Genomic DNA, 11,423 nt, shown 5'->3' on the forward strand with positions numbered 1-11,423 from the left:
GCAGACGCAAAAGAATCACTGGATTCTATTCTGACATGATCGAGAACCGACAGCTGGATAGCCGTGCCGTGACAGGGTGCGTTGAACATTTCCACTGAGAGGATGAGAGGTAGCCATTGACAACGGTGAAACCCTACATACAGCTTGCCATGGAAGGAGCCTTGCGTGTTTGAAGAAGAAGACAGTAGGAAAGCAGAAGTTCAGAAGACAGAGCATCTCCAAAACCTCAACCTATTCTCCATTACTGCAAAACAAGTACTTATTTCATGTTCTTTTACTTTTCACAATCAACCCTGATAATTATTGATATCCTGACTAAGATTTACAAGATAACCATAGCTTGCTTCAAGCCGACAATCTCCGTGGGATCGACCCTTACTCACGTAAGGTATTACTTGGACGACCCAGTGCACTTGCTGGTTAGTTGTGCGGGGTTGCAAAAGTGTGATTGCAATTTTGTGCACCACTTAACTAGGAGAATCAATAATACTATCTGGATTCTGAGTTCCTATGGAAGCCAATCATTCTGAATTTCAAGGGATAGAGTGAGATGCCAAAACTGTTCAGAGGCAAAAAGCTAAAAGCCCCGCTCATCTAATTAATACTGATCTTCATAGATGTTTTTGGAATTCATTGTATATTCTCTTCTTTTTATCTTATTTGATTTTCAGTTGCTTGGGGATAAGCAACAATTTAAGTTTGGTGTTGTGATGAGCGGATAATTTATACGCTTTTTGGCATTGTTTTTAGTACGTTTTTAGTATGTTTTAGTTAGTTTTTATTATATTTTTATTAGTTTTTAGCTAAAATTCACTTTTCCGGACTTTACTATGAGTTTGTGTATTTTTCTGTTATTTCAGGTATTTTCTTGCTGAAATTGAGGGACCTGAGCAAAAATCTGATTTAGAGGCTGAAAAGGACTGTAGATGCTGTTGGATTCTGACCTCCCTGCATTCGTAGTGGATTCTCTGGAGCTACAGAAACTCAATTGGCGCGCTCTTAATTGCATTGGAAAGTAGACATCCTGGGCTTTCCAGCAATGTATAATAGTCCATACTTTATCCGAGATTTGATGGCCCAAACAGGCGTTCCAAGTCAGCTCAAGAATTCTGGCGTTTAACGCCGGAACTGGCACAAGAATGGGAGTTAAATGCCCAAACTGGCACAAAAGCTGGTGTTTAACTCCAAGAAAAGTCTCTACACATGAAAGCTTCAATTCTCAGCCCAAGCACACACCAAGTGGGTCCGGAAGTGGATTTTTATGTCATTTACTCATCTTTGTAAACCCTAAGCCACTAGTTATCTACAAATAGGACCTTTTGCTATTGTATTTTAATCTTTCAATCTTAGAAGCTTTTGATCATGTTTTTATGATTGAACCCTCTTTGGGAGGCTGGCCATTCGGCCATGCCTAGACCTTGTTCTTATGTATTTTCAACGGTGGAGTTTCTACACACCATAGATTAAGGTGTGGAGCTCTGCTGTACCTCGAGTATCAATGCAATTACTATTGTTCTTCTATTCAATTCGGCTTATTCTTGTTCCAAGATATCACTTGTTCCTCAACTTGATGAAGGTGATGATCCGTGACACTCATCATCATTCTCACCTGTGAACGTGTGCCTGACAACCACCTCCGTTCTACCTTAGATTGAGTGGATATCTCTTGGATCCATTAATCGGAATCTTCGTGGTATAAGCTAGAATTGATGGCGGCATTCAAGAGAATCCGGAAGGTCTAAACCTTGTCTGTGGTATTCTGAGTAGGATTCAAGGATTGAATGACTATGACGAGCTTCAAACTCGCGATTGTGGGACGTTAGTGACAGATGCAAAAGAATCAATGGATTCTATTCCGACATGATCGAGAACCGACAGATGAATAGCCGTGCTGTGACAGAGCGCATTGAACATTTTTACTGAGAGGACGGGACTGTAGCCACTGACAACGGTGATGCCCAACATACAGCTTGCCATGGAAAGGAGTAAGAAGGATTGGATGAAGACAGTAGAAAAGCAGAAAGACGGAAGGGACAAAGCATCTCCATACGCTTATCTGAAATTCTCACCAATGAATTACATAAGTATCTCTATCTTTATTTTATGTTCTTTTAATCATTATTCCTCCATAACCATTTGAATCCGCCTGACTGAGATTTACAAGATGACCATAGCTTGCTTCATACCAACAATCTCCGTGGGATCGACCCTTACTCGCGTAAGGTTTATTACTTGGACGACCCAGTGCACTTGCTGGTTAGTTGTGCGAAGTTGTGATAAATAGTTGAGATTGCAAGTCGCTGCAAAGTCACGCGGAAGCATCGTCCACGCGTTAGCGTGGATTGGGTTTTTGCCAGGTCACGTGTCCGCCTGATCCACGCGTTCGCATCGCCTGGCTTCGGGGAAGCTATAGCAAATTATATATCGTTGCGAAGCCCCAGACGTTAGCTTTCCAATGCAAGTAGAATCGCATCATTTGGACTTTTGTAGCTTAAGTTATGGTCGATTTAGTACCAGGAGGTCAGGCTGGACAACTTTAGCAGTTCCTTCAGTTTCTTGTATTCCTTCTACTTTTGCATGCTTCCTTTCCATCCTCGAAGCCATTCCTGCCCTGTAATCCCTAAAATCACTTAACACACATATCACGGCATCGAATGGTAATAAGAGAGGATTAATATTAGCAAATATAAGGCCAAAGAAGCATGTTTTAAATCATAGCATAAAATCAAGAAGGAAAACGTAAAAACATGCGAATTGTATGAACAAGTGAGTAAAGAGTTGATAAAAACCACTAAAATTAGCACAAGATAAATCATAAAATAGTGGTTTATCAATAATCAATGAATGAATTGAGTTGCCATTGTTAGGCAGTTTTATTCTTTTCATACTTTTGCATATCTTGCTTTGATTGCTAGGTTGCTTATTAGATCCTTATTTTGATTAGAATAGTTGTTTTTAAATTGCATTTTGCTTGAAGTGCAAGTTTTGTTTGTTTTGTCTTTGAAAATTGTTTTTCAAAAACTAAAATATTTTTGTTAAATTTGAATTTTATTTGCTTTAGAGTGTTTATAGGTTAGGGGAGTGCCTTGTTTCTATTTTTCATGAGTAAAACAAAAAGGGGTAGTCCACGCGTAAGTGTGGACGACACGTACGCGTCACAGGCTTATATTGGAACTTCTGATACAAAAACCAAAGAGTTGTGCTGGTTTTGTGCGAGAAGCACGAATAGGCCCCACGCGTACACGCGGCTGACTCGTACGCGTCCCCTCTCCTTTCTGCATCCCACACGTACGCGTGGATGATGCGTACGCGTCACTTCTCCTTTCTGCTTTTTGCGCGCGCGCGCAGTTTACGTCTGTGCGTTGCCTTTGCGCCCTGTTTCTCCCCTGTTTCTTCCTCTTTCTTCTCTCCATTCTTCTTCTCTCTTCTTCCTTTCTTACTTTCTACTTCTCCCTCTTTTTAAAATTTCACTTTTTATTTTTTCTCATCTTTCATTTTCTTTCATTTATTGCATTTTCATACTTTCATTCATTACATTTTAATTTTATTTTCGTAGCTTGTTCTTCTTTTCTTTTGTAAGTTTGTTATTTTGACATTGGTGTTGAATTTTCCTACTCAACTGTTGAGAATTTTTTGGATCATTTTGGTGCTTTTTGACTTGTTTGATATTGATTGGGTGATAAAATTTTTAGGTCAATGCTTAATCTTTGATGACTTGTGCATCCTTTGTGCATTGATATAAACTCATATTGTCTTTCATGACCTACTCTTTCCTATTTGAACTTGATGCTTCTGAGTGTTCTCTTCATGCCATTTACTGTGCTGTGATTTTACTCTTACATCAAGTGTTAGTTGATATGCTCTTCGTTTATATTGCTTTCTCGCTTACATGTTGTAGCTAGCATGTAGTCGATAATCCCACTCTTATTTGGTATTAGCCCCACCTATATTCTATTTGCTTTGATATCTTTGTTGTGGGCTTAATTTTCTTTCTTTTTCTCTCTTTTTAGGATGGCCACCAAGAAGGAATAGGAAAAGCTTCTAAATGGGGCAACAAGCAAGTCCCTCCGCACAAATTTTTTGAAGGAGCTCATAAGTTGTAGCAACTCATCCACCTTGCTCTTCTTTGCATACACTGAGGATGGTGCAATCTTTAAGTGTGGGGAGGACGGTGCAATCTTTAAGTATGGGGAGGTCGAGGACCGACTTCCATGGGTAACTATTTTCTTTTCCAACACCAATGATTAATTTTCTTTGTTAGATAGTTGTCGCAATGCATGCTAGATTGTACATTAGTAAAAATTTGTACATATTCTACCCATTTTTATGTTAGGACTACTTGGTTAGAGTGATGATTTCTTTTCCAAAAAAACTGTTCTAGGCACCCTACCAATTTGAATTTTTTTTGTTGAACTTGCTTGAAGGAATTAATTTTGGAACATGGTTTTTGAGCTAAGAACACACAAGCATGTGAATTTTGAGCACTTTATTGCAATTTTCTGTGAGACGACCCGATGTTTAAATATTTCGGTTTATTTTGGAGTTTGTACTTATGACAAAAACAAATCTAAAATTTGATGGAGAATTATTAGTTGGTTTGGAACTATACTTACAACGAAGTTCTCGTTTTCTATTGAGAAATTCTAGACCGACAATAATTCTCACATCACCAAGCTTAATTTTTGTGAGCCGAGCTTGAGTTTGGTTTAACTCGACTCAGCTCGACTCACTTCTAGCCCTAGTTATAGAGTAGATTTTGTATTCTTAACTTGGATTGAGAAATTGGGTGACCTTGAATTACTTATGTCCAAATTGATTGATAATTTAGAGATATTAATTAATCTTGTTTTTGTTAACACTAATCTTTTACTAATTCAATTATTAGTAAGTTGATTAGGGCAAGGATATTGATCTTTAACCCTAATTGGCTAATTGACTTTTCTCAATTTGTAGAGGTTGACGGATTGGGTTTGCTGTTTATTATAATTATCATATTGTGGTTAGTAACAAAGATAGTGATCTTTAACCCTCAACTCTTGTCAAGATTTTTTTAGCATTTAAGTTTACTTTTCTTCATTAGTTAATTATTTTAATTGTTCTTAACATAATTTTTTTATATTAGTTATTGCTTGCTTCTTTAAATTCTTTTATATAGATTTTTCATTTATCAACCTCTAATTTTTTCTCGATTATTGATTTAAAATTTTATGACATTTTACTAAACTTTACAGAACGTTAAATTTTAAATTAAAGCTAAAATTTAAATTTTTAAATTTGTGAATTTTTTAAATCGATATTTAGTGCTCGTCAGAAATCATTCTATTAATACTAAAAAAATTAATTTAAATAGTTTGATATTTATCCTTAACAAATCAAGTAACCAATATATTAGACATTATAATTAATTTAATTTAATAAATCACCTGTATGTAGTTCCACACTTTTAAAAGTTAGAGTATTTTTTAAAGTTAATTTATACTTATCAATATCAAAAAGTTTAATATAAATTTATATATTAATAAAAATTAAATTTATTTTTTTATATTTATATCTATTATGATTTTTAAATTTTAAAAATTATTTTATCAAGCATAATTTTTATTTTTTGTGTTTATTAAAAATTATTTATTTAGTTTAATTTACCAAATATATTTACCTCAACTTTTAAAAAGATGTTTTTTTTAATCAAATTGACAAGTTATTTTTTATAATTAAAAATTTTAACAAACTAGTAACTAAAAAATTCTAATATATTTGACTGGAATTTCTATGCATGCATGGAAATAATTATTAAATTTGAAAAAGTAACATAATTATTAAATTGTATATTTTATAATAAATTATTTTAATAAAAAATAAAGATAGTAAAAATAAATTAATATTAGAGTCATATTACATGCTTTGAGAGTAAAATAAAATAATTTATTCTCTCTAATCGATTTATATCACATATACTAAAGTGACTTTATTATAGACAATTATTATAACTTCTCATTTAATTAATATATTAGTGTAAAAATTATAATTTATACTAATAACACCTAATAATTTTTTCTAATACTATATCATATTTTATATGAGTGCAATAACAATTATGTTTCATCATTTAAATAAAAAGTAAAAAGTATTACGTAGTTAAATTACCATATAATCCATTTCACTATTCTTTTTAAATAAATAATTAAAAAAGCTAAGTCCTAATTTTTTGTGCGAAATAAAATAAAATAAAATACATGAATTAAATAAGTATAAATATGAAGATTATAAAATAAAAAACGTTAAATGATAAATAAAACTAAAATTTAAAATCAAAATATTTAAGATTAAAGAAGGAAATAAAAAAATTGACATACAACAACTCAAATATTAATATGACAATAAAGTCAATCAAATAACATATATTTAACTTAATTAAATTAAGTAATTGATAAAATAAATTAATTATGATTATTTGACTCAATAAAATAAGTTAAATAAATAAAAAGTCTTAAAAATATGCCATGTAAAAATTATAACATTTTTAAAACAAATAATTAATGTAATTAATTAATTATAATTAATATGGTGAAATAAATATTAAATAATTTAATATTTATTTTAATCAAATTAAATAAATAATTAATATATTTAAATAAATTAAATCAAATGAATAAAAAATACTTTTAAGAATATACTAATCACCTATAATCGATGATCCACTCTGAAAAATAGTTCATCAAAAGTTGAAATTAATTCCTACAACATTTACATAATTCACTTTTCTAGGGACATAATTGAATCTAAACACAAATAGTGTATATAATATTAAAATCGAATACATCCAAGTGAGACTTAGTTGAGAATGAATACATCTAAGTGAGAATAATTGAAAAATATAATTTGATTTATTAGTATAATTGGTAGTAGAATAACATTGAATCACTTTTATAAACGTTAGGATACAAATAGGACGATTTAAACATTAGAAACACAAATAGAACTTACTCCAAACGTTAAGGACAAAAACGATACTTTACTCTATAATTCATAGATAAGACTAATTCAACTCTAAAAATTAGGCTCGTAAATCAGAGATTCCATCGAACATATAGGAAACTAATCAAAATTTTATTAAGAATTAATAAAGTTCCTTCAGGCCCAAATATATAGGATCAATTTTGATAGCGTATCAGAATTAAACAACCCTAATTCAAGGCCAAAATGATCTCAAGAATTAAGAATTGCCGTCACATTTGATATAAAAAGTGGAAAAAAGAATAGAATAGGACCCATAGGCACAAGAGTGACCTTTTTTTCTCTTACTCAAGTCTCATGGGGGAAGCTAAGCATTATGTTCTGTTTACGAATTACGCATGTGACCTCACTGACACTACTTCCCAGCTTTTTTAACTGTCGGCGCTTTCGAGTTTCAACCATTGGCATCACACATTAAACTACAACACTTCCCTCTGAACAGCAAAGAAAAAAGAGAAAAGAGAGAAGTGAATTAGCAACAGTTACTGTGCAGTTGTGCTTGCTGTCTGTCAAACTCAAACTCAAACTTCGCTTTCAAGTCTCACAGCCCGTGACACACACTAACTCAACTCTTTGTTATAAATAAGACCCGCTTATAGCACCAATAACCACCACCCGTCACGCGCGCGCACACTTACACAGACAGTTACACAGTTACATTTATATAACCCCAACCATCACACACAAAAAGAGAGAGAAAGAGAAATAATGGCGCCCAATTTGAGCCTCCGAAATGTGGTTCCGTCGTTGTGTCTTCTCCTGGTTCTCATCGGGAGAGGCCAACGGGCATGGGCCCACGACTACGTGGACGCATTGTCGAAGGCCATCCTGTTCTTCGAGGGACAGCGTTCGGGCTTCCTGCCAGAGGATCAGAGACTCAAGTGGCGAGCCCATTCGGGCCTCAGTGATGGCTGGACCCACAACGTGGACCTCACCGGGGGTTATTACGACGCCGGCGACAACGTGAAGTTCGGGTTTCCGATGGCATTCACGACGACAATGCTGTCGTGGAGCGTCGTTGAATTTGGGGAGATGATGCCACCAGAGGAGCTCAGAAATGCCAGAGTTGCAATCCGCTGGGCCACTGATTATTTGCTCAAGACCGTTTCCCAGCCCAACCGCATTTTCGTTCAGGTAATTCATAACCGTTTCTTTTCTTTTTAATTTCTCATGGGGGATGGCAGTTGTCTTTCGTTATTTAAATTATCTCAAGCATTTTCCCTTTCCATTCTTCTACTATTGAATGAGTACATTTATTATATTTTCGCACTTTTTTTTTGGTGAGATGTTATATTATATTTTCGCACTTGATAAGTTTTCGTTACAAATTGAATGAGTACATCATTTGATCACGCGCTTAAGCGAGTATCATACTTAAGAGTTCATCAAAGTCCCCATATAAGTTTAGACGTAATGTTTTTCAACGGATTTTTTCTTCTTCCAATGCCATTTGATTCTGTGAATTTTATTACAATTCAAGCCTGGGAAACAGAGGTGGACTCCAGACTTTCTCCATTAATAAAAGATTAAAATTACAGAAAACATATTATTATTAGAGAAAGTTATTATTATTATTATTATTATTGACGGTTCCAAACTTGCAATGGTAAATGGTTTCACTTTCATCCACAAGTGGAGGAGTGGACCACTTTGGATCCTCAAAGTCCGTGAATTGGCACAGGGTTGCAACTGTCCCCTTGTGAATCTCAAATTTTAGTTTTGATCACATCCCTTTGGATTCTTAATATGAAAGAATATGTACAAATTAAACACCAACTACGCGCCAAGGATGGCACTGATGCATGTATTCATCGTTACTACTTTGCGGTAGACTTAAATATATTAATTAATTTGGTTGCATAGTATATACTAATTAATTGTACACACTTGTTAGGTGGGTGACCCAATCTCAGACCACAACTGTTGGGAGAGGCCAGAAGACATGGACACATCCAGGGCCGTGTATGCTGTTGACGCACCAAACCCGGCTTCTGACGTTGCCGGGGAAACTGCGGCGGCACTGGCAGCTTCATCGATGGTGTTCCGGTCATCTGATCCCGGTTATTCAGAGACATTGCTGCGAAATGCCGTTAAGGCCTTTCAGCTTGCGGATAACTATAGGGGTGCCTACAGTGACAATTCTGATGTTAAGGGTGGTGTCTGTCCATTTTATTGCGACTTTGATGGCTATCAGGTAAACTTATACTATACACCTCTCAAGACAATGAAATTAAAGGGTTAAATGGACAACCATATTGCTAGCTGCAGAAACATACTAAAGCCTAGTAATAAAAATATGAATTGCCATGTTTTTTAAATTAAAAGCTATATATTCACTATACTAAAAATACTAATATGTTTAAGAATGGAATTTGTCCTGTTCTATATTATTATCGTACTGTGATGGCAACTTTCAATTGGTGTATAATCGGCATATTACTTAAAATTTGACTGACACATGTCTCCATCATTTGTTATTAGATGATTGTTATGGTGTATGAAAGAGTCAAAAAAATTAAGAATCAATATTTAATTTAAGAAGTAATAAAAATTAGATACCAATTTGATAGGCACTATAAAATTGGCCTTATTATTAACAATTTTGCCATGATGCATGATAACATACAGGACGAATTGTTATGGGGAGCCGCATGGCTAAGGAGGGCCACGAAGGACGATAATTTCCTGAACTACATTCAAAGCAATGGCAAAACGCTTGGTGCTGAGGATAATATCAACGAGTTCGGTTGGGACAACAAGCATGCTGGGCTCAACGTTCTTGTCTCCAAGGTATTTAATTAATTAAAAGCCACCAGATCACGCAACTTGTGTAATATGGTTTGTTATACAATATATAATTTTGTTGGTTCACCAGGAAGTGGTAGAAGGAAACGTATATTCTCTAGAATCATACAAGGCCTCAGCAGAGAGCTTTCTGTGCACATTGATACCAGAAACAGCAGCAAGCTCTCACATAGAGTACTCCCCCGGTGGACTGATATACAGGCCAGGTGGCAGCAACTTACAGCACGCAACTTCAATCGCTTTCCTTGAATTGGTTTATGCTAACTACCTCTCTCGCACCTCTCAAGCCATAAACTGCGGCAACGTTTATGTTAGTGCCCAGACACTTCGCCAACAAGCAAAGAAACAAGTTGATTACATCCTGGGGGATAATCCAATGAGGCTATCGTACATGATTGGGTACGGCAACAATTATCCACAGAGAATCCATCATCGCGGCTCTTCTTTGCCCTCTGTCAAGGATCATCCTCAGGTGATTGCTTGCAAAGAGGGTTCAACCTATTTTAACTCGACGGGTCCTAACCCGAATGTTCTTGTTGGAGCTGTTGTGGGAGGACCAGGACAAGATGACGTATATGTGGATGATAGGGCTGATTTTAGGAAGTCCGAGCCTACCACATATATTAATGCTCCATTTGTTGGGGTTTTGGCATACTTTGCTGCTAATCCCAATCCGTGATTACTGCTAATTACATACATACGTACAAGAGGGTCCAAGCTTATATATATTTTATATATACACACTTCTTTTTTGTGTAAATGAGAGAAAGAATGATATACATAGGACGACGGAGGAGATCAGCTTGCTTGTGTTGGGTGTATAGGAATATTACAAGATTTGTTTTCAAGTCACAAATGTACGTAGCTCGTGCGTGACTACTTTTTTAAAGTGTTTGTTTCTCTGGATTTTGCTAAACAAAAGAGTGATCTTGGTTTGATAAAGTCTTTTAGATAGATGTTTGTGTTTTAGAAGTACAAGTATTTTATTTTATGAGCGATGCTAGGAGGCCAATAACTTTTGTGATTAGTAGCCATTAAATAGCCATCAATGATGATTTAATGGTGTGAGATTGGTGTGAGATTTCATCTAATGACTCACATTTCTCTGCTGGTTACATACTGGCCAAAATTCATAACTCCCTAGACTTTTCCTTATTTTATATTTGGTAAATTGAAAAAAATTATATGCTTGTTTTTGAAATATTTAAAAGATAGAGATATTTTTGAAAGCACCTAAAGTAAAAATTTTTAGAATTAGTTTATGTTTATTAAAATTAAAAACTCTAATATAATTTTATATATTGATTAAATTTTAAATTTAATATATTTATGTTTACTATAATATTTTTTTATTTTAAAAGTTATTTTACTAAACATAATTATAATGTTTGTGTTTATTAAAATTTATTTTTAGATTAATTTTATCTAATACTACCAAACCAATATTTAGTACGATACAAGTGTAATTACCCATGTCATGTACGTGATAAGATTGAAATTATAATTTTAAATTATTTTTTTAAATTATTTTGAATTATAATAATTTGATTAATAAAAAAGTAACATGCTATGCATTGTTTATTTTTTTTAATCTAGTGTTAATT

At 34.2% G+C, this 11,423-nt stretch overlaps 1 protein-coding gene across 1 annotated transcript; it reads left to right on the plus strand.

Annotated features, from left to right (window-relative positions):
• The first annotated feature begins 7,269 nt into the window (after positions 1-7,269).
• LOC107461274 (endoglucanase 24-like) lies at positions 7,270-10,773 on the plus strand. The gene is made up of 4 exons (XM_016079752.3): positions 7,270-8,148; positions 8,909-9,208; positions 9,643-9,804; positions 9,890-10,773. The coding sequence occupies exons 1-4, from the start codon at positions 7,723-7,725 to the stop codon at positions 10,496-10,498; spliced, it is 1,497 nt and encodes a 498-aa protein (XP_015935238.1). The 5' UTR covers positions 7,270-7,722; the 3' UTR covers positions 10,499-10,773.
• Positions 10,774-11,423: the final 650 nt, after the last annotated feature.

Source organism: Arachis duranensis, chromosome 8 (genome assembly GCF_000817695.3).
Source record: "Arachis duranensis cultivar V14167 chromosome 8, aradu.V14167.gnm2.J7QH, whole genome shotgun sequence".
Classification (NCBI taxonomy): domain Eukaryota; kingdom Viridiplantae; phylum Streptophyta; class Magnoliopsida; order Fabales; family Fabaceae; genus Arachis; species Arachis duranensis.

What these genes read in the sequence shown, in the direction of transcription:
- LOC107461274 (XM_016079752.3), top strand. Translation starts at nt 7,723, where the DNA reads ATGGCGCCCAATTTGAGCCTCCGAAATGTGGTTCCGTCGTTGTGTCTT. An exon ending in GCGACTTTGATGGCTATCAG is followed by an intron (nt 9,209 to 9,642) that starts GTAAACTTATAC and finishes GATAACATACAG; the next exon opens with GACGAATTGTTATGGGGAGC. An exon ending in TCAACGTTCTTGTCTCCAAG is followed by an intron (nt 9,805 to 9,889) that starts GTATTTAATTAA and finishes TTGGTTCACCAG; the next exon opens with GAAGTGGTAGAAGGAAACGT.